Source organism: Ursus maritimus, unplaced genomic scaffold (assembly GCF_017311325.1).
Source record: "Ursus maritimus isolate PB19 unplaced genomic scaffold, ASM1731132v1 scaffold_21, whole genome shotgun sequence".
In the NCBI taxonomy this organism is placed as follows: Eukaryota; Metazoa; Chordata; class Mammalia; order Carnivora; family Ursidae; genus Ursus; species Ursus maritimus.
Genome location: NW_024424564.1, coordinates 50,955,934 through 50,978,722, shown reverse-complemented (window position 1 = coordinate 50,978,722; position 22,789 = coordinate 50,955,934). Strand labels below are relative to the sequence as shown.

Below are 22,789 nucleotides of genomic sequence, written 5' to 3'. Positions count from 1 at the left end.
AGGCCCTGCAGGTGGTGCAGGGACATTTCTCCACCCTCACGGACCCCACAAGAGGGGCTCACCGTGGCGAGAGAGGCCAGGCACTACCCAGATGTCCGAATCGGGCAGCAGCGCCCGAGCTTCCCGCTCCGTCCTGCACAGGCGGGCGCATCAGTGTTGGGGGAGGGGCAGGGTAGGTCTCAGCTGGTGGGGGCTGGATCTGGCCTTCCTTGTGGGGTGAACCGCTCGCCTTATCCTGTCCCCTCCCCCGGGTGGGTCATTCACATCCCGTTCCCTGTCTGAAATGGGTGATACCTGCCCACAGATGCTGTGTATAAGTGTTTCCAGACGTCCGTTTTCTCCCTCACCTCCCTGGTCTCATTCATGTTTCCTCCGGGGTCACTGGCGATTTCCATCTGGTAGCCTTTATAAAGGGTCAACTTGCAGGAGCCGGGGACAGTTCACAGAAGTAATTTCACAGGGCTGTACCCGTATGCTCTGTGGCCTCAGGCAGGGTTTGGTGGGCTCGAGGCTGGAGGCATGCGGGGGGTGGGGGGGAAGCTGCTTCCTTGGGCGACGTGGGATTTGCCACACTGTAGCTCAGTGGCCTTGGCACTGCTGCCGCCGCTGCCGCCGAACCCTGAAGATGTTCCTCTGTTTCTAGCTATGATGAAGAGCTGGCGCAGGGTGACGGGGCTGACCGAGAGCTGAGAAATCGTCAGGGCCAGGCGCTGGGGCCCAAAGGGGGCCGATCCCGAGACTCGGGGAGAACCGTCCTCACAACCTGGAAGTGACCGCCATACGCGTGAAAGACTGCAGCCCGGACCCTGCCACATACTCACTGCACCTGGGCCTATTTTGAAATTTCCTTTTTCTAGAGCTTTTTTTCGCCTTTCCTAAGCCCTGTAAATAAATAAAGGCATTTCTTCGGAAGGTTAAGGAGTCTCTTATGAGGGAAAGATGCCCTGCTTCTCCTTTCCTCTCCCACAATACTTCTGGAACCAGATGTGTGGGGATTTTCCCCACGCCGAGCCATTGTGCGCTCCCCTGGCTGGTGCTGGGTGTTCTAGATTTAGCTCAGTTTCAATATCATCTGCCTGGCGATGGGAGTCTGATCCCACAGGTGGAGGGCCCAGCCCCGCGAGACTGCCCCTCTGTGCCCGCATAACCTCAGAAGCCAATCCAGGCTGTGTTGCGTACTTCGGACCTACCTGCCCTAAGCTGGAGGCTCCCGCCACCTCTTTCTCAAGCCCCTCCGAGGGCTTGCTTCCTTTGCTAGAGTGGCTCACGGAACTCAGGAAAGCGGTTTCCCTGCTTGATTACCGATTTCTTATAAAGGATGCAACTCAGGCCCGCCAGATGGAAGAGATGCAGAGGGCAAGGGGCGGGGAGCTTCCATGCCCACTCTGGGTGAGCCGCCCTCCCAGCCCCTCCATGTGTGGACCAGCCTGGAATCTCTCTGAATTCCGTATTCCAGGAGATTGATGAAGGTTTCATTGCATGGTATCGGTTGATTAAATCGTTGGCCATTGATGATTGATTCAATTCAACCTTTAGCCCCACCTCCTCCCCAGAGGTTGGGGGGGAAGGCTGGAAGCACCCACCCTCTGATCCCTGGGTGGTCCCCTCGCAGCACCCCCCCCCTCCGCCAGGCTCCATGCGAGCCCCCAGCCACAGGTCGGCCATTAGCACCCACTGGCTTGGTTGAAAGGGGCTCATTAGGAATAACAGAAGACACCCATTTCTCCTTTACTCTCTGGAGCTATTTCAGGAACCGGGAACAAAACTAAATATGCTAACAAAAAGCTGTCCCTGTAGCTCCTGGAAAGGAAATGACAGGGATTTTAGGAACCTGTATGACAGGAACGGGATGAAGACCAAATCTGTATTTTTTATTATAAATCACAATGTCCCATTTCGGTTTCGTCAGGGCTGGAAGAACTGATTCACGAATATATGAAACTAGCTGTCCGCAAAGAGTCACAGTCGCAGCGTGTAATTTAGTTTATTACGAGGTGTTCACGTTTTAAGAATATTGTGCTGACTTAAGAACGAAACCTGAATATCTTACAGAATCATGCTGCTGTGAGAAAACAAGGTATTTAACCTGACAGCTCTTTTGGTGTCGTTCCCTTTGACTAGACTATGATTCTGAGGAAGACCGGCCACTGGAAATGTGTGTCAGTAATTTATCCTGACAGAGGCCTTTGTCTCGGTGCTGTCAGCAGAGACCAGGTTCTGTCACTTCGGTTTTGTAGGTGAGCCTGTCAGATGAGCCCAGACGGTCCCCGCCGTGTGGCTCCTCTGACGTCAGCATCTGGGTTTGCGGCAGACCAGAGGTAAGCGTCGTGGGCAGCCAGCGGCCGGGACCAGCTCCTGGGGTGGTGGGCTGACGTGAAGCCGGCCTGGACACTGAGTGACCTGGAGAGAAGTACGGGAAACCCTGAGTCAGTGAAGCGTCTGCCTTTGGCTCAGGTCATGATCCCGGGGTCCTGGGATCGAGCCCCGCATCGGGCTCCCTGCTCAGTGGGAAGCCTGCTTCTCCCTCTGCCTGCCGCTCCCCCCGCTTGTGCTTGCTCATGCACTCCCTCTCTCTGACAAATAAGTAAATAAAATCTTTAAAAAAAAAACAAACCCAAAAAACTCCCCACCTGAAGAAACAAAAAACCAAAAAACAAGAAGACCCCCCCTCCCCGTACCTGTTTGCTGTTACGACGTTAGCGGTAGGATTTCGTGCTCTTGGGGGTGTGCCGAGGACGTAGCAGACGGAAGTCGTTCTCGTACCCGTGTGTGAACCCACGTCAGGTTTGTGTGTCCTGTCGTGGGCGTCTGTGTGCTCCCTCGTGTTTAAGGACGTGTCAGTGCCAGTTGGGGAAAAGGACCTTTTACGCGGTAGGATAGAAAGGGAGAGAGGTACAGTGGTAATGGCACTCAGCCAGCACCCAAATGGTCGCAGTTCGAGGGGGTTTGTCCGCAGCGTTCACTCTAAGCCTGTGATCGGGCCACTTTGTGACCTGATTTGTGTGTACCTTTTGTGCAGCCCTTGATTCGAGGTCTAACGTTGATGGCGGGTGTGGCTTTGAGTTTGAGTCAGACCTGGGCTGGAGGCCTGGCTCCGCCATTTATTAGTTTGTCCCAAGGCTGTCCAGTGGATCTTTGGACCTCGGCTTCCTGGTGTATAAAAGGGGACTCATTATATCTGCTTCAGAAATCACCAGGGCCGCAGCCCCGGGTCCGGCCTGCCCCGCTCGCGCCACGGCTCTGACTGCGTGGCCTGACCCAGGAAGGGGCGTAATCCACGTGGCAGATGGCCTCCACCCCTGGCTCCTGAGCACGGCTCTTCCACTCACTACGTCCTGCAACCCAGCTTCTCAGTCATGTTGTTTTCGTTTTGTTCTCCGTGTATCTGGGAGCAGGGTGGAGTCCCTGGCTGGGAACGTTGACCTCAGTCTGAGCACGAAGGGCAATGTTGTCATGTCAGGGGTGAAGTTGTTAGTTTGCCGACGAGCGGGTTGCTAGGGGAGAGCGAGTGTCTGCTAAATAGATTTCTGTCAAATATTGACTGTTACATTAGTGATGTCATGTTCTGGGGCAGATGTTTCCTCTGAACACTTCCAGAACACACATAGGCGGGAAGTGTGCGATGTCCGAAGCAGGCCACGGAAATTCGTGGATTACAAACGCCGTTCATCAGCTGGGTCCAGCAGTTTGGAATCATCCAGGATGCCACTTTCTGCTTTCTTATCAGCTCCCATTATTTTTTCCCCTTTTGGGGGCTGGAAGGGCGGGTTCCCAAAGTCTGAGGGTCATTTTCACAATGGTTCTTTTTTCGTTTGATTTGTTTGATTTTTTCCAGAGCACGTCTGTCATTTGCCTGCTTCCCAAAGGGGCTGCTCCCCCAGTATTCCTTGGTGGGTGCTCAAGCCAGGAACCAAAGTGTCTTTCTAAATGTCTCCCCTCCCCACCCCACGGTCCTTAAGACTGGTGACAGCCTCCTCACTCAGCCTCCTTCTTCCCCGGGCCTCCCCCCTGACCCCTGCCGAGCCCCCTCCCACCCAGTCAGGCTTCAGCCACAGGCCGGCAGGGTGTTTTTTTGACTTGTGGCCATTTATCCCCAATGTGCGGTTCAGTGCCCTCCCCAATGGACAAAGCCTCTTGTCCTTGGGAGGATTCAGGAGACCCTCCGTACACGCTCTGTACACCAGCCCCAAACTCACCTGACTCCCCCCCATTCCCGGCCCATCCATCTTCCTCCGAGTACCGTTTCCAGCCCCGCTGCCTCTCCGAGCCAGCCAGCGGTGGTGCTTCCTCCCAGCCACCCGGCCCTTGGTCTCCCCAGCATCAGGCTGTCAGCCTCCTGTGGGCCAGGGAGGCAGCCGACGTTCTGCTGCGGGGACCCCGGCCAGCCTGTCTTTGGGCCCAGCATCTGGTTCTGCTCAGCACCTGCTTGGTGACCGGGCACCCACAGGGCGGCCGCTGTGTCATTTAACAGGTGTTGTGCCCAAGCAGGGTGCCCTGTGGGCATTTCAGGATCCTTTGTGGGACAACAGGAGCGTCGGCCAATTTTGTTTCCTGTTTCTCATTTGGGAAGATGATGTATTATGTCTTCTGATTTATCCCGGCCTGAACCATATTGTATCTCATATACTTTTAAGTTAAAAATAGCATTTCCATACTTTCGTGCGTGGGAGCATTCGAAGTGGTCCGTCTCCTACTCACTGCCCCCGTGGCTGGTGCTCCTTGAGCGGAAGTAGAACCTGGGGGACCTCCGAGTCCCCTGTAGGGAGCCACAGGCTTCCCCTCCCTGCCATTTGTCCACAGTTTTTTTTTTTTTTTCATTTTCAAGTTCAGCTCCCTTGATTTTTCGCCTGTGAACATGCTGCCCGGTCGCTCCAGTCGGAGCCCACGTTCTCGTTCCGGGTCCTCGGGTGGATCTTCAGAGACAGCGAACTCCTGAGCAAAGCCTCCTTCCAGGGTTCAGGAGTGAGGAAGCTGTGGCTTGGACGGGGCCTCAGAGGTGGCCGGGCAGATGGCCCAGGTGGCCGTGTAGCCCTAGCAGAGGCGTAGCGGGCCTCACTCACCACCACTGCCAGCAGCCTCTTGGGCAAGGGGACCAGGCGTGCCCCACAGACCTATGGTGGCAGGGGCCAGTGGGGCCCTCGTGGCCATCTGCATTGGGGTGCCAGAGCCTTGGCCGGGATGGTGGCCCTGGGGGTGGCAGCCGCTGTTTCCTTGGAGCACCTGACACCCACTGAGTAGCCCCCGGGAGCCACGTGGGGCTTCGAATCTGGTCCCGGGGTCTGCTTCTGCGGGGATGTCCTCTTTAGAACCTCTGCCTCGAGGGACATCAATGACGAGACTTTTCGGTGGCTGCGGTGGGCTGGATAGGGCCCCTCCAAAATTCATGCCGACCCAGAACCTCAGAATATGACCTTATTTGGAGGCAGGTCTTTGTAGGTGTAATGAGTTAAGGATCTCAAGACGAAATCCTCTCAGGTTTAGAGTGGACCTTAAGTCTAGTGACTGGTGTTCTTATCGGGAGAGAGGACACAGACACACAGAGAAGGCCACGTGAAGACGGAGGCAGAGATGGGTGATGCAGCCACTAGCCACGGAGCGCCGGGCAAGCCGGCGGCCACCAGAAACTGGAAGAGAGGCAAGAGCAGACTGTCCCCCAGAATCCTCCCTCAGCAGGAACCTACCCCGATTATACCTTGATTTCAGAACCCAGGCCCCCAGAATTGTGAAAGAATAAGTTTCTGTTGTTTCAGGCCACCAGATTTGTGGGAATTTGTTACAACAGCCCTAGAAAACCAATAGGGGGATAAGAGAAGAGAGAGGTCCGGGGACCTGGCCCACTTGGGGACCGGTGACACACCTCGTTCTCTGTCAGGTTTGCCGCTGCAGCCCACCTAGCCTCACAATGAAGGCTCGCGGCGCGGGTGTCGTCTGGAGTGTGTCCTTGGAGAAGGGTCTTGCGTCCTGCCTCCTCTCTCCTAGGCGTCCACTTCCCCACCTGGTGGCCCTGGGCCCAGCCCTGAGCAGCCCAGGTTCTCAGCTTAGCTCTCACCTGAGTGTCCTGCCAAGTTAGACGCTTCGGAGGAAGCCAGAGTTTTCTGGTAATTACCAAAAAGGTAATGTGATCACTACATGTGAATGTGATTGCTACGGGTCGGGGGGGGGGGAGGCTCCTGGCCTATGTGGCAGTAATGGCCCCACGACGCCTGTGGCCCGTACAAGTCCAAGTGCCGCTGGTGTCTTTGTGCCTCTGGTGGGTGATTCAGGGCCGTTCTCAGTGCTCCCCCCCCACTTCCATTCCAGGCGGGAACTGAGTCTTCGTGATTTTTGTCTCCTGTATGGTCCCCAGTGTCACCTCTGCCCCCGCTCATTCCCCTGTCCACTGCCTCCAGCCAATCTCCCCACCCCTCCCCCAGAGCTGCTTCTCCCAAGAGCACACCTGAAGGGTCAGGTGCTGGTACCTGGATGCCTCCTGGGGAGAGGGAACCGTGGGGGCTGTCTCCTGCTGGTGGTCTCTCCTGCTGTGGCTGAGGACTCTGGGCAGGCCCCGGTCGCCTCAGCTCACACCTGGGCCTGATTCCCATTCTGGCTGGAACAGCCAGCTGGACAGGCACAGCCCTGTGGCTGCCTCATTCATGTTCTGTCCCGGCCTTAGACCCTGCTGGCCTGGGTGGTCCACAGACAGATAGCCAGTGGTGAGAAGACGTCTTAAAATGTGGGCACCAGGAACTGTTCCAGCTGGAGAGACCAGAGGACTTCTGTCCTCTGACACTGTCCCCGAGGAGCAGAAAGTGGCCTGGCAGCCAGGGGTGGGCCCAGCCTTCACAGCTTGGTGTCCTCACCTGGAACCTAAATGAGAGCACAGAATATCAACACCAGACAAGGCCACTCGGACTGATAATCGAGAGAAAGACAAGACCTCTCGGTCATCACTGAGCACAGATGACAGCGTGAATGTCGTTCAGGCCACGGAATGACCAAATCTCCCCGGCCTGGCTTCCTCAGTCCCAGCTCTAGCTGGCTTTAGGCCCTGTGGACTAGGGGTTATTACTATTATTTTAAGTAAGCTCTATGCCCAGTGTGGGGGCCTGAACTCACGACCCCAAGATCAAGAGTCGCATGCTGTACTGCCTGAGCCAGCCAGGCGCCCCTGGACGAGGGTTATTGAGATGCCCCTTCCTGACAGTGTCCAGTCTGGAGCAGAGCCCTTCCTCCTCAGGATCCCCGTACCCCTTAACACTCGCCCAATACCCTGTAAGTCCTTTCTAACCCTCTTACTGAGCGCCCCCCGCTGCCGTGGGGGCTCTCCCTCTAGGCCCCGGGCGATCACCCCTCCAGTCTTGGTGGGGAGAACACGAGACTATAGAGAATGCATAAGGCTTTCATTATGGCGGATTTCATTCATTCCGATGTGGCTAAGTGTTTGACTTCTTCCCCAAGGTCGGCAGAGGCCCTGTTTAATCTTGGAGAGCAGGTAAACCCATTTTTCTCTCAGCCGGTGCTGCAGGTGGTGAGTGGTGAGGGAACAACAGGCGAGGGGCTCGCTGGCCTCGGGCTCCTCTGCGCAGGAACTCCACGCCCCCCCTTACTGTGGGGGAACGCAGCCGAGTAGTTACTTAGCTCACAGCTGGTTTCCTCACAAAGCCATAAGGCCTATTTAAAAAAAAATAATAAAAAATATCCCAGCCCCTAATCGGAGAGTCACAGGACGCTGCCCAGTCCCTCACTGCGGGTGGGGGAGCTTCCCAAGGTCACACAGTTGGTGAAGGGCAGGGGCTCCACTGGGACCTGGCAAATGTGACTTCCAGCTCTTTCCAGCCCAGGGTGCCGTCTGCTCTGGAGGCTGTTTTGACAAAGGAACACCAGGTCACTATGGCAGCGGGACAGTATCCAGGGACTGAAACGAAAGATTATCACTGACAAATGCTGTCACTCTCCATAGGTAAGGGTGGGATGTGGGAAGCTCATAGGGAGACTGCAGGGGGTAACGGAACAAGGACAGCATCCGGCAGCAGAAGAACCAGCTCTCTCCAGGCCCTTCTGCTTGCTCGCTGTGTGACTGTGAGGAAGTCGCTTAGCTTCTCTGAGCTTGGTTTCCTTGTCTGCGGGGTGGAGCTCATAACCTGTGCCCGCCTACCTCATGTGGCCATCAGGAGGAAGGGAAGGGAATAGCTGTGAAATTGCCAAATCACTAGTAGTTAACATGTTTGCTACATCTTTTGTTTTAAGAATCGGTGGCTGCCCTCAAGGAATTCACAGGCTGGTTCTTGTAAAGACAAGGCATGTGAGCAATGAAAAAGACAGCATAGGCTCAGTGCTAGAGAAGTGGCGTGGGGAGCACATGCTCCAATAATGGTGATCTGGGATGGCTTCCTGGAGGAGGAGCAGCTTGAGCTGTATCTTAAAGAATGAGTGGAAACTGCATGGAAAGCAGGGGAGTAGTGAGGGGTAATTTCAGAAAGATGGTTCGGGGCCATATTATGAAGAATGTTGGATGCCAGGCTAAAGAATTTGGATCAGTTCCATAGGCACTAGGGAGCCATTGAATGTTTTTGAGGAGCGACAAGATTAGTGTTGAAATGTGTGTCTGGGGGGTGGTTCGAAGGATGATTGAGGTGAGAAGAGGCTGGAAGGAAGCACAGCAGTGAAGAGCTGAGGACGTGAACGCAGGCTGGGCACTGACGGTGGGCAGGTGGGAGGGTGGGGGGTGTGGAGGGAGTGGCTTCTGCTCACCTGGGACGGAGAGCATCAGAGCCTGGAGCAATTCTCAGTTGCCCAGCAGGGGGCGTATGTGTGAAAGGGGTCTGAGCCTTGAAAGTAAGCGTTAAGAAACATTACAAAATCAAGTTAACTCAAGTACAATTGACCCTTGAACAATGCGGGTTCAAACTGAGTGGGTCCAGTTATAGATGAATTTTCAACTGCATGGTAGGAGGGGGGTTGTCTGCACCCCCAAACCCCTGCATTGTTCAGAGTCAACTGTACTTTCCAGGAGATGTTCAGTGAGGTCCTGGTATGCATGGCCAGGAGGTAACACTGCTTCCGTGTCACAGTTCTGTGCAGGCAATAGTGAGAAGGTCACTGCTTTCTGAGTCCTGGACTAGTTAAAACAAAATCAGAGCTTTCAGGGGGCGCCTGGGTGGCTCAGTCGGCGAAGTGTCTGCCTTGGGCTCAGGTCATGATCCCAGGGTCCTGGGATCAGTCCCACATTGGGCTCCTTGCTCAGTGGGAAGCCTGCTTCTCCCTCTCCCTCTGCCTGCCGCTCTCCTTGCTTGTGCTCTGTCAAATAAATAAATCTTTTTTTAAAAAAAATCAGAGCTTTAAGAATGAGAATGAACCTTACATCGGAAACCGGGGATGTACTGTATGGTGACTAACATAATATAATAAAAAATCATTAAAAAAAAAAAGAATGAGAATGAAAGTAAATCCATAGGAAAGCTGACTTAGAGGCAAACTCTTGTTCATCCACGGGTGTCCGAGACACAAACGTCTCCCCCGCGAGCGGAGTTTCCCGCTTTTCCACCGAGCCATCCCTACATTGGAGGGGCAGCTGCTGCTTGATCCGTGCTGGGCGCTGGGGCTGGCGAGAAGTGCTGTGACCCAGAGGGCGGGCCCTGAAGCTGCTCAGGGAGGTGCCGCAAAGGGCCTGGGGGAGCTGCGTGTGCGAGAAGCCAGCCCTCCGGGTTGTGTCTGGACCAGTGCCCAGGATTAGGGGAGCCCTGTGAGCCGCACCGGGCTTTGGGAGGGCTGGCCGCTAGGCCTGGGTGATTTCTCTGGGGTCTGGAAAGAGCTCTGAGGCTCCAAGTGGGCCCCTCACCCAAGCTGGCCCCGTTGAAACCGAGCAGAGAGACTTCGAGGCTGAGTTGCTGAGGTGGAGGCCCCTCGAGAGAAAGACCATTGAGCTTCAAAGGCCGAGGTCTGGGGGCTGCCCGGTTACTTTCTTTCCCTAGTACCGACTGTTCAATTCTTCCTTCCTTTGCACGAAACACCTGCAGTCTCCTTCCTCTCTGTGCTGTTAGCCTGAGCTATCTAAGCGTGGCTCCCGGTGCCTACAACCAATAGCGGCCTAAACCGTAAGAAGGTCACTCTGGTTACAGCTAGGAGAACAGATGGGAGAATTGTCACCTAGACAATGGTCGGTGGTAGCCTGGAGAGAGCAGAGATGTTTAGAAGTAGGGTCGACAGGACTTGGTGCGGGGGATGAGTAAGGAAGTGGGAGAGAGGTGTCAGGGAGGATGCCCACGTTTCTGGAAGGTTCTTTCATGGCAGGGGCTCTGCAGGGGAGCAGGGCTCAGAGGAAGGAGGACCTTCAGGCTTAGAGACGTCGAACGTGAGGAGTCCTAGGGACACACCCATGGGCTGTCCTATTAGCAGTTGAGGGGCTGAGGCTGGACTGTGACACAGAACTGAGGGCCATCAGTAGAGAGAGGGGAAGTCTACCCCAGCAGGTGGCCTGAAGGCAGAGGTCAGCCGTCCCAGGCTAGCCCACAGGAACAGGCAGGGTGCAGCATCTCACGGAGGCCAGGGGTGAGCGCTCGTGGGGTCACGGAGCTGAGACCTGGGGGTGCCCTGGGACTTCACAACCTGGGAGTGCAGGGTCACAGCATGGCAGGGAGACCCACGAGGAAGTGGATCAGCCGTGTAGACGAAGTTTTTCAACTAGGGAGATGAGGGAGAGAAGAGAGTGGGAGCGTCCGCGGGGCTGCACGCCCAACTAAAGGTTATTGTTTCAGTGGCTTCGTTCATTCATCGCACCAGACTTACTGGACGCTGCCTGTGCGCCTAGCCGCTCTAGGGGCTGGGACACTACTAAGAACGATGGGCCCGTCCCTGCCATCAGGGAGCATCAAATCCAGCCAGTGCTGGCGGAGAAGGCGCTGCATCGAGCAGTCGTACTGCGGTGTAACGTGCGTACCATCAACACTCATTTCAAGCGTACAACTCAGTGATTTTAGCAAACGTACAGAGTTGTGCAACCGTCGCCACAGGCCAGTTTTTCTTTTTCTTTCTTTCTTTTTTTTTTTTAAAGATTTTATTTATTCATTCGACAGAGAGAGACAGCCAGCGAGAGAGGGAACACAAGCAGGGGGAGTGGGAGAGGAAGAAGCAGGCTCATAGCGGAGGAGCCTGATGTGGGGCTCGATCCCATAACGCCGGGATCACGCCCTGAGCCGAAGGCAGACGCTTAACCGCTGTGCCACCCAGGCGCCCCCACAGGCCAGTTTTTCTTAGAACATCTCCGTCCCCCACCCAGATCCCTCGCACCTGTTGGCCATGACTCCCCATTCCCACCCCCAGCCGCTGACCACCGCGCACCTACTTTCTGTGTCTACAGATTGGTCGTTTCTGGACGTTTCGTGTAGATCCTACCCTGTGTGTGTTTTCACATCTGCCTCCTTTCACTTGGCATCATGTTTCTGAGGTTACGGCACGTGCCGGCCCCTCGTGCCTTCGCTCTACAGCGCGCGGGTGGAGACGCCACGGTGTGTTGACCCACGACGCCGCTAATGCGGACGTGTGAGTGGTGGTCACCCCTGAGCCATCGTGAGTGACGCCGCTCTGCGTATTCGCACGCGGTCTTTACGTGGAGCCACGTTTTCCTTTCTCACGGGTGGACAGCGAGGAGAATTGCAGGTCACAGGTAAATAACTTTTTAAGAAGCCGCCAAACTATTTGGCAATGCAGGTTGGTGCCGTTTTGCAATCCCACCGGTGGTGTGTGTGGTTCCCCTTTCCCCACCTCCTCGCCAGCTCTGACTGTCTGTCTTCTTAATGGCAGCCGTCTTGGGTGGTTGTGAAGTGGCATCTCCCTGTGGCTTTGATTTGCGTTTCCCTGATGACTCATGACGTGGAGCATCTTTTCCCGGGCTTACGGAGCATGCGTAGCTCTCCTCGAGAGAAACCATATGAAAGGGATGCGTTTGTCACTGCTGGTAGGAGATGGTGACTTACCTTTAATTCTGTGGTGGAAGGTTCCATTGACTCTTCCATGAAGCCTTTACTGACAGCTCTTGTCTACACTGGTCTCTCCTTCTCTTAAAATGTAAAGCATAAGTCAGATCATATCTGAGGCCTAATGCCCTCCAAAGGAACTGCTCCTGGAACTTAGAATAAACTCGAGCTCCTCGCCTCTCTGGCCTCGTCTCCCACCACCCTCTCCCTTCTGCGCCTGCTCATTTTGCTGGAGCCACAGCGGCCTCTGAGTGCCTCAGGGCCTTTGCACTGGCAGTCCCCTCTACCTGGAATTCTCTTCCCCTTGTTCATTGCGGGCTGGCTGCATCTCACCGTTTGGGGCAGCCTGGCCCTCTCCTCTTAGAGAAGCTTTCCTGACCATCCTTTCCTGATGAGTCTTCTGTTTGCTTCAAAGCGCTGCTCACTGTCTGGAATTATCTTAACCAGGTGTTTACTTGCTTTTTTACTTTCTCCTGCACAAAGCCATCAGCAAGGGCCACCCCAGCCTTCAGTGGGCACTGGCCTGGCAATAGCAGGCACTGGATAAATGACAATTGGATGACTGGCCGGAGGAGACTCAGGTGTCGGCTTACTTGGGACGGTCGTCACCCCCCACCTGTGTGGCTCCTCCTGCCCGGGCCTTTGCCATCCATCCCCAGGCTGAGAGGGGGCAGAACTTGAGATCAGGGTGACATTCTGTCCTGCGTGTCCTCGATGGTCACTTGGGGAAGCATTTTTGGGCATTGTTAGAGCGGTAGGCATTGGGGGCACTGACAAGCCGAGCAAGACCAGGCCGTGTCTGAGGAATGGTTTAAAATCTGAGGAAATGTACTCTTAAGAAGAGGAGATGTAAGGGTAACACGAAGTATTTGAAGAGCTGTCAGGTGAAGAGGAGTCATAGTTGATGGGATAGGGCATGGGGGTGTCTCAGAGGGCAGAAGAAATGAGGAGGTAGATGGTGGATTGGCTTAGGGAGGGCCTTTCTGGTAGCACTGCCTAGTCCGGAATGGTCCACCTTATGAGGTAGTGAGCCTCCTGTCCCAGGGAGTGTACCACTCCCCAGAGTGTGGTAGACAGGATACAACATGGAGAATTCTGGAACAGGTGGCTTGTGGGGCCTTTCTCCCTCTGAGCCTCTAGGAATCCCCTCAGCTGAAGGTGCGTGCTGCCCTGTCCCAATGTTCAGAGGTGGCTTAGAATTTTGACCTGGTGTTTCTGGAAAAGGGGCAAGTGTCATTTTAGGGCAGGGAGGGGAAGGCGAGCAGCGTGCATGTGCCGTCTGGGTGCTGGTCAGCAGGGAGAGGACGGGCCATACTCCAAGACCCCAAGAGTAAATTTTCCGCTGGCTGGCTGATTTGTGGACTATTCCTCTCCCCCATCGCAGGCCTGCCCCGGGAGGGCGGGGGCTCATCTCATTCATCGCAGCACCCCCAGAGCCCACCACCGTGTCCACAAGAGTGTCCAGCACTTAGCTGGTGCTCAGTAGACCTGACTTCAAAGCCTGGCTCTAGAATCCGAGTCCTTGGGAGAATCCCTGCCTACTCACTTGCCATGCCCTCTCAGCAACTTCGCCTCTCGGCATGCACTTCCTTGTTTGCTCAGGGTGCGTGGTGATGTGAGGGTGACAGTCATCCCCACCAGCCAGGTGGTTGCTCTCCTGCTCTCCTCAGGGGCCATGATCACACATCTTTGTGGCGGGGTCCCACCTCCTCCATTCCCACCGTCTGTCCCCTGGGCTGGCAGTTTCCAGGTGCCACCCACTGGCTTTGGGGAAGAGCACCCTGGCTGGTGGAGCCAGGATGTGGATGGGTGCCAAGGGAGGGTGAACTCGGGGCTGGCAGAGCGCTGGGCACGGTGAAGGCTGAGTCACAGCCACAAAAGCTGAGGGGTGTGTCCTGGTGACACAACACTCACTTCCGGCCAGGAGGGTGCTGTGTCTCATGTCTCGAGGCAAGGGAGCCCAAACAGAAAGGCTTTGAGAAAGAAAGGAAACAGGAGGACAAATGGAAAATTTCAACCAACAGCCACCAGGGAATCCCCTCAGCTCAAAAGGATCTTTGGAGCCTCAGCTCCCCGCCGGCACACGGCCTGGCCTGTCACTTGGCCTAAAGGGGCTTTCCCGTCTGCAGATACAGGTGAACCTCCAGGATCCCCCTTCCCAGCCATCCGTGTCCCCGGCCCCCACACCGTCTTGCCCCAGGACCACAGCTCAGTCTGTGCCCGCAATCTGGCCTGCTCTTCTGCTCCCTCCTCTTCCTGCTGAAATGCTGCTCCTTCCTGAGGCCCAGTTAAAACACCGTGTGCTTGAGGCCTCAAGCCGTTTTCTGATGCGCACCTGCCGCCTCCTCCGCCTGCCCTTGACGTTTCAGGCCTGGGCGACCACGCCCTGCAAGTCCGCGGGTGTCCCACACTTACGGTAGGCTCACCCCTCTCCCCCACACTGGCTCATCTTTCCTTCCCACCACCCCGGCTTGAATATGGTTCCGATGGCCTCAAACAGTTTCATATAACTCCACACATATTTTTACCCAAATTGATCACAGGTGCTTTTTCTCATCTCACAGTTCTAGGACGCAAGAGTCTGTAAATACCAAAGGATTGCCCATTGGAAAAAAACATATATGTTGCCGCTCCCTGGTCCTTACCCAAGCAAGGTGACAATGCCGGTCCACACAAAAACCTGCGCCTGAACGCTCACAGAGGCTTTACTCGTAACTGCCCAAACTTGGAAGCTACCAAGATGGCCTCAGTGGCTGAGCGGATACACTGTGTGGCACCCAGACCATGGAATATTATCACAGATAATAAGAAATGAGCTCTCAAATCACAAAAAGACATAGAGGAAACGTAAATGAAGATTGCCGAGTGAAAGAAGCGAGTCTGACACAACTACGTACTACGTGGTTCCACCCCACGGCCTTCTGGAAAAGACCGAACTGTGGAGACAGGGAAAGACCAGTGGTTGCCAGAGGTTGGAGGGAAGGAGGGAGGGAGGAACCGGCGGAGCACAGAGGGTTTTTAGGGCAGCGAGACTATTCTGTATGACGTGGTAAGATGGACTCATTCTTTACGCGTTGGTCGAAATCCATTGAGGGTACGACAGGGTGCGGCCTACCACAAACCGCATTTCCGTGAGCGATAGCGTTGGTTCGTCGACTGTAACGAATGCGCTGCACCATTGTGGGTGCAAATAGTGGGGCCATCTCGGGAGGGGAAATGTGGATAGGTGGGAACTCTCTGTACTCTCTGGTCAGTTTTTCTGTAAACCTAAAACTCTACAAAAGTCTATTTGTGAAAAAAAAGAAATCGCTTTTTTTTCTCGATGGCACTGAAGATGTTCCTCCTTTGGAGACTGCGTATGTCCCCTCTGCGTGGTTCCTCTCTTTTCTCCCCAAGGTCCGAGCCACAGGAGGAGCTCCAGGGGCTTTGGCTGTTTCCTACCATGCTTGGTGCTGTGGCGAGAGGTTCACACATCCGCACGTCAAGGGTTTGGGCGGCAAACAGTGCCTGAGCCCAGGGTAGGGGGCTGTGGGGCCCTGAGAGGCCTGGCTTGGGCCCACCATTGGAACAGGGCTCTCAGACTCACAAAGGCTGAGCAGAAATGGCTGCTGCAGATCCTGGCATCGCCTCTCCCTTCCTCGAGCTAGGTTTGTCACTTCTCTGAACCTCACTTTTCTCATCTGTAAATGGGGAGGGTAATTCCTACCCCACAGTTGGGAGGATTAAATCTATTCATGGACTGCTCCCTGCTGTCAGACAGAGGCTCCTTGGATCTGGTTGGGAAGGGAAGGCCCATGGACTTTTAAAAAAAATGTCCAACCTGCAATTTGACAAATGAAAAGAGTAGGAGAGTTGCAGGATATGACTTCTGTGTTCTCAGAAAGCGGTTTCCAAAGAGGGAGAGGGCTATGGGGGAGGTCTTCTGGAAGCATCCAGTGGAGGGCCTCCAAGGAGGAGCGGTATTTGTCTGGGAAGGCACGTTAGCCAACAGCCGGTGAGGAATAGTCAGCAGGAGCCAATGCAAGAAAGTTGGAGAGAGCACCGCAGAGCAAGACGTCTGGCAGGGCTCCAAGGCCAGTGCTCAGGCAGGCCCCCAGACCAGAGACACAGCCCCTGCTCTCCCTGTGCCCTCTCTTCTGGGAGACTTCACATGGTCTGGGGGAGTGGGAACCGCACGATTTGGGCGCCACACAAGAGCTGCGTGACCTTGGACAAGTCACTTTACCTCTCGAACCTCCATTTCCCCAAGTGCAAAGTGGGATTGTTGCGAGTTGCTATATAGAAAGCACCCTCATGGGGCCTGTCACCATGGAGAGGGGTCATTTGGGTGGCAGCCGTGATTATCATTGGGGGCTGGGAGAATCCAGGGCCACCCAAAGCCCTGGGACCCTCCCTGGGTGCCCAGGCCAAGATCTGCCCCCGTAGATGCTCATTGTAGGCTGACCCACCCATGAATGAGGGAGTGGTGGTTCTCTCCCAAGACCTGGTCCTGGGGAGGGCCTGGCTCTGGGTGCCACTGTGGACACACAGGCTGGCTTGGCAGGCGGGCGGACAGGCTCTCCCTGGTGCCCACGTGATACTCTGGTCAGCCTCAATGAGCGCACGTGCCGGAATCTGAAACCCCGGCCACAGGCTGGAACCAGTTGCACAGAGAACAGAGTTGTCACAACAGGAAGGGCGTGTTCGGAGCCTGCGGGAGGGACGGTGGAGGGGGCCTCGGCCAGGAGCTCCTCCCAGGAGCGGCCAGGCCCCAGATGCCCAGAACATGGCTACCGGGAGAGTGCGCTCGGCACGGTGCTAGACACAGCCCTGGCCAGCTGCCCCTGACCTTGGTCTTAAATTGTAAGGAAGGTTGTTTGCCCACAGAGTTTAGGAATCTGCCTGCACTCGACCTCAGGCCAACAGCCCCTCACTCCCACTGCCCGCATTACCTGCCCCTGAAACGTGTCCTCTCAAGGCCTGCTTATCATCTTCAAGGATCTGCTCAAACTCTACTTTTCTCAGGAGCTGCCCAGGACCCCCAGATATTTCCTTGGACCCCTCTGGAGCCTTGCTCATAGCCTGCCTCCTCTGGTCCCCCACCCGGCAGGAGATGCTCAAAAGTGGGGAATGTGTACTTTTCATTCATGCCTCGCTTGGTCCTTGGTATTATGTGTCTTCTGTGTTAAAGGGAGAAATAGTGTTGGCGTGGGGAAAGAATGTTGGAGAAGGAACCAGGAGCCCCAAGTTTGAGAAGGACCCCTGGCGCTGATGACTGGAAAACCTGGGCAACTCACCTGATTTCCCTGGGCCTCTGCTTTCTCACCTTAGAAGGAGGGTAGGTCTCACCTGGTCGTCCTTTGGGGTCTCCTGGCTTTAATACTCTCTGGTCCCAAATGCTTTCCCCAGCCTCTTCCTGCCAATCTCTTCCCTGCCCCACTGCCTGCCCCATACTGCTAATGTGAACTCATCACGCCCATGCCTGTTAATCTGCTGGCCGCTTATTCTGATCTATCGCCCATCATTCATGCACCTGGAAAAGGAAAGGAATATTCCTTAGTCACACACACTCCTGAGGCTTTGCCACATGGCCTTCACAGCCCTGGTGCAGTCGATTCATAACCATTCATACTCACCCTGGTAGCCTCTGGCTTGGATCTCTCAACTGCTGCCCAATCCCAGAGAGAAGAGAACGTGGCTGGCATGGGTGGTCCACCAGGTGGAAGAATTGCTTGAACTTGATTTGGAGGGTCTTGGCCTCCCCCGCCTTTCCAACCCCAGTGGGGCTGTTTAGATTAGAGAGTGAGTTCTGTTGGGTTGTTCTCAGACTGGGTTGGACAGTCCCAGGGAGGGAGAAGGGTGGACAGGGAGATGAGGCGGAGGCAGGAATGAAGCCTGGGAGGAGCAGAGGGCCGTGGGAGTGGGAATGCAGGCAGCAGGGTGGGGCGGCCTGTGAGAGTGAGAAGGTGCCCGCATTCCTCTGTGGGTGATAACCTGAGAGCGAGGCCACCTCCCCTGGACAATGTCTACTCTCCGGAGCAGTGCCCTTTGGCTCTGCTGCTCTTGGGCCAGGGAGTGAGGGAGAGGGAGAAGGAGCACGCATGCCTGTTGGGGCCTGCCAGGCTCCTCACCTGCTCCACTTTCCCCTTCACAAACCAGGAGGCGACTATGGCAAGCAGGTGCACAATGGCATGAGCCAATACCAGCATCCGTTGAACTGGTGCCTACTGTGTGCTGGGCAACGTGGGAAGGATTTTTCATCTATTACTGCATTTATTTTTTTTATTTTTATTTTTTTAAAGATTTTATTTATTTATTTGACACAGAGAGACAGCCAGCGAGAGAGGGAACACAACCAGGGGGAGTGGGAGAGGAAGAAGCAGGCTCCTAGCAAAGGAGCCTGATGTGGGGCTCGATCCCAGAACGCCGGGATCACGCCCTGAGCTGAAGGCAGACGCTTAATGACTGCGCCACGCAGGCGCCCCTATTACTACATTTAATTCCTCAATGGCCATCCTGTTAGGGGGGGGTGAGCCATCGCTCCCCTGACCAGATGGGGACATTGAGGCTGAGAAGTGAGGTGACTTGCCCAAACGCTAAAAAAAAAAAAAAAATGAAGTCTCTTCAAACAAAAGCAAAGCAAAATAAAATGAAAAGAATGAGGAACCTCTGAGCCTGTGACTGAGTCCTAGGCTTTCCTAATTGCTGGGGGAAAAGAATCTTTTTAGCAAAAGATTAAACAGCCCATGTCCCTTAAGCCTCTCCTCCTCCTTTCTTCTGACACCAAGAAGTGACGGGGACCTGGGTAAATATTAACCAGAACGGTGGTGTCCATGGGAGCCTGACCTCTACCACCTGCTTCTTGTACTGCTGTCATGATGGTGGCATTATGGGCCATATATGGCATCATTCCACCAGGAAGTGGCCCACCCACCCCAGGTGAGGTGTGGCTGCCCCTGAGGCAGTCCCCCCACCCCACCCCGTCCAGTATTTCACAGATGGTGACTGAACATGTCAGGCTCAGACACACAGACGCAGGTCCTTTGGCAACAGCTGGTCTGGGGGCCAGGAGCAGCCCTTGATGGCTCCCCACTGTCTTCAAGTTCTTTGTGCTTTATCTGTGGCACTCTCCATGAAATCTTACATGTGATCAATAGCAGCGTTTGATGGGTGTACATTTATTTTATAATGTAATTATGGCATACAACTTCTTTTATAAGTTCAAGTTTATAACATTCCTCTGTTATAAAGGGAATCAATAAGGGCAAAGTCACTTTTTTTTTTTAATGAATGCACATTTTGAGACCACTGTAATGTTTTAAAAAAATTAGCTTTGGTATGCAATTTTATTTTGTATCAAGGAAATCTGGAATCACAGAAGTAGCATATGGTAACATTGTAAAACAAAATAAACCAAGATTTTGTTCTACAATTGCGGGATGCCCTTCAATTTAGCTAATCCAGTAGCCCGCTAAGGGCAAGATGATACCTGGATTCAGAATGGAATCACTGTTGGCATCCAGGACCTTCTCATTCTCCTGAATGGCAGGAACTCAAAGAGGGAGTGTGGGAGTGAGTCCATACGTTCATCAGAGGGTAGGAAATACTTTACACAATGTATCATTTAAAGTCTGGGCGTTAAGTCCTTCCTTCAAAGTTTCAAAACATTCACTTTCATGTATTGGTTTCCTTGTTGCCACTTGTTCTACTTTGGTACAAATGGCAACACTGTAACACTGACCCCCCACCAGGAGCCTCTGCACTTAGCAAAAGTATGAAGAATCCTTTAGGAATGGTGCTTTCAAACCGAATGAGGCATAAGAACCAGTTGAGGACCTTGTGGAAAATGGGGTGCTCCTGATGCAGGCTGTCTTGGAGATGCCCATGGTGGGAAATGCTGTCCAACGTCGTTGATGTGACCACATCCTGCTGGCTTTGGGTGGGAGCTGGTCCCAGGCCTGAGTGTCCTACCCAGCAACGTTGAGTTGAATGTGGCCCTCGAAGTACAGCTGTGGGCTTGACGGTACAATGTCACGTGAGCAGGTGTGCACAGGCCAGAATGGAATGAAACAAAGTGAAGCAAGGAAGGCCGGGATAATTGTCTCCTAAGCAATGACACATTTGCAAGGAATCCAGATCTTTCTACAACTTGGCAGGGAAGAGCTTCATTCTGAGGTATATCCAAAAATGTGTTCCTCCAGTCGCAAGAGTTAACGCTTTGCTGTCTCTAAAATGTTGATGGTTGATGCAGAATACGTGTTCTTGCATTTGGTTTATTTGATCACAGTTAAACATTTTTAAAACTTGAATCTATCCTGAGGCACTCTTACAAAATGTGTGTGTGTGTATGTGTGTTTGTGTGTGTGTGGCGGGGGGTCCTTGGACACACTCAACAACTGCCGACCGTGCCAGGATCCGTCCTCCGAGCAGGTAACAGCTCACGAATCCCTGAGATTCCCCTAAGCCCTTGATTCTATGATTGTCCCCGTTTTATAGTTGGGAAAACGGAGACCTGGAATGGCAAAGTAACTTGCCGGCACCCATAGCTATTCGCAGCTCAGCTGCTTTCCCCACCTTATTTCCCCTCTGGCTTGCAAGGCTCTGACCAAGTAGAACCCTCCTCTCTTCCTGGAGAGCAGGATTTCTTGCCTCTGGGCCTTTGCTCTCATTTCCATTCACTTTGGAATGAATGGAGGGTTCATTCCCACTGGAGGGTTTCTGGTTCTTGAGGATCACTGCTATCCCTTGATGGGGAGGTCTCTTCTAGAATCTGTGTCTTTGCTGGGTCTTCTCAGGAGCAGAAGCAGGACCCAGGTCCATCCCTCCCTGAACTGCCAACTTCCCCCCTGCCCTTCCCTGCACATTCTACACACTGGAATTATTTATAGAGTGAATGTCTGTAGCAGATTTTTATTTTATTTATTTATTTTTTAAAGATTTATTGGGTGCCTGGATGGTTCAGTTGGTTAAGTGTTTGCCTTCAGCTCAGGTCATGATCCCAGGGTCCTGGGATCGAGTCCCACAAAGGGCTCCCTGTTCAGTGGGGAGCCTGCTTCTCCTTCTCCCTCTGCCTGCAGCTCCCCCTGCTAGTGCTCTCTCTCTTGACAAATGAGAGAGAGAGAGGGAGAAGCAGGCTCCCCGCTGAGCAAGGAGCCCAACTTGGGACTCGATCCCAGGAGCCTGGGATCATGACCTGAGCCAAAAGCAGATGCTTAACTAACTGAGCCACCCAAGTGTCCCACAGATTTTGATTTTTTTTTTAAAGATTTTATTTATTCAACAGAGATAGAGACAGCCAGCGAGAGAGGGAACACAAGCAGGGGGAGTGGGAGAGGAAGAAGCAGGCTCATAGCGGAGGAGCCTGATGTGGGGCTCGATCCCATAACACCGGGATCACGCCCTGAGCCGAAGGCAGACGCTTAACTGCTGTGCCACCCAGGTGCCCCTGATATTTTTTCTTGAACAAGGAACGTGTATCACTGTGTAAGAAAGACTATTTTACCAGCAATACAACTATATCTGGGAGGTTTTGTTTTTGTTTTTTGTGGTTTTGTTGTTGTTGTTGTTGTTTGTTTGGTTTTTTTTGGAGAATATTTTGATCTCAATGAAAATATGTGTTGACTTGGGAGGAGTGTTTATCCAGACTGCTTAGTGGGAAATGGCTAATAAAGGACTGGCTGAGTCAGCCTTGGTCCCAGACCCAGGTAATGGGCACATTTTGTGGGGAGGAGAGCACAAAATGGCAGTTGACAAAGCATGACCACACATTAACCGCTCAGATACTGAGCACTCATATATGCATGCCCAGAGTTGTTCTCCACACTTTCACTTTTTTTGCCCCACTTACCCCTGAACACAACTCTATGAGATGGGCTCTGTGATCACCCCCATGTCACAGACCAGGACACAGAGGTGCAGGTTGCTGCAATGACTTGCCCAAGGCCCCTCAGTGGGGGAAGGGAAAGAGGTAGGTTTGGGCTCCAGGACAGTTTGAATATGATTGAAGAAGGAGGCTGGACACAATATTGTGAAATGTTTGCGGGGATCAAAGTTGGGATGGTCATAGCTGGCAAAAGGGAATTCTCTTTGGAAAAATACCCTGATAAGCTGTTGGGATGGAAGGCAAGATTCAAAAGGTTCAGCAACAGTGTCAAATTTCTAGGTGCAGGAAAATGAGAGGAATTTTGGTTTTGCTCTAATGTTAGGAGTTAATTGGAAAGTTAGGTAGTCAGGGTCAGGGTCCCCAGCAAGAAAATATGTAGTCAGGACAGTTAAAATATAACAGCACTAACATCCTGTCTGTAGCTTAGACAGGACCACACTAACATTCTGCTTTGCAGCCCTTGCAGAACTGACTTCTTCAAAACATCCTAAAATAAGACAATGAACCACAAAGCATTTGTCAATATTACAGGAAGGGGCAGTTAAGACCTAAGCCCCAGATGTCAGCCAAAAAAGACCATCAGTGCATAGACATTAACCTAATAGGTGGACAGATATGTGACCGAAGCCCTGATTGGCATGACTCAGCATACCCTGATTGCTTAAGATAGTTCCGCAAAAGAGCACATAAAATCCCTAAACTTAGAAACTCTGGGGGCAACCCTCTCAGGCCCTCCTCCCACTCCAGGAGCTTTCTACTATCACTCAATAAACTTTGCTTTGCTGCCCACCATTCTTTGGTCTACCTCTTCATTCTTCAAAGCGGCGTGACCAAGAACCACAGGCACTAAGGGGACAAAAATCCTGTAACACTAAGAAGGAAAGAGAGACAAGAAAGGAGCCAATGTGTAGATGCTGGAGCGCCGCCTGGGTCACGTGGCTAGGAAGTGACCTCTGAGGCTAGGAGGTCAGAAAGG

General features: G+C 53.6%; 1 protein-coding gene across 4 annotated transcripts in view; it reads left to right on the top strand.

Annotated features, from left to right (window-relative positions):
- Positions 1 to 926, top strand: part of TTLL1 (tubulin tyrosine ligase like 1) — a 28,373-nt gene extending 27,447 nt beyond the window's left edge. For all 4 annotated transcript variants that reach the window (XM_040637665.1, XM_040637663.1, XM_040637664.1 and 1 more), the window contains one exon: positions 644 to 926. In XM_040637665.1, coding sequence (XP_040493599.1) covers positions 644 to 773 — 130 coding nt within the window. In that variant the 3' untranslated portion in view covers positions 774 to 926. The remainder of the gene's footprint in view (positions 1 to 643) is intronic.
- Positions 927 to 22,789: the final 21,863 nt, after the last annotated feature.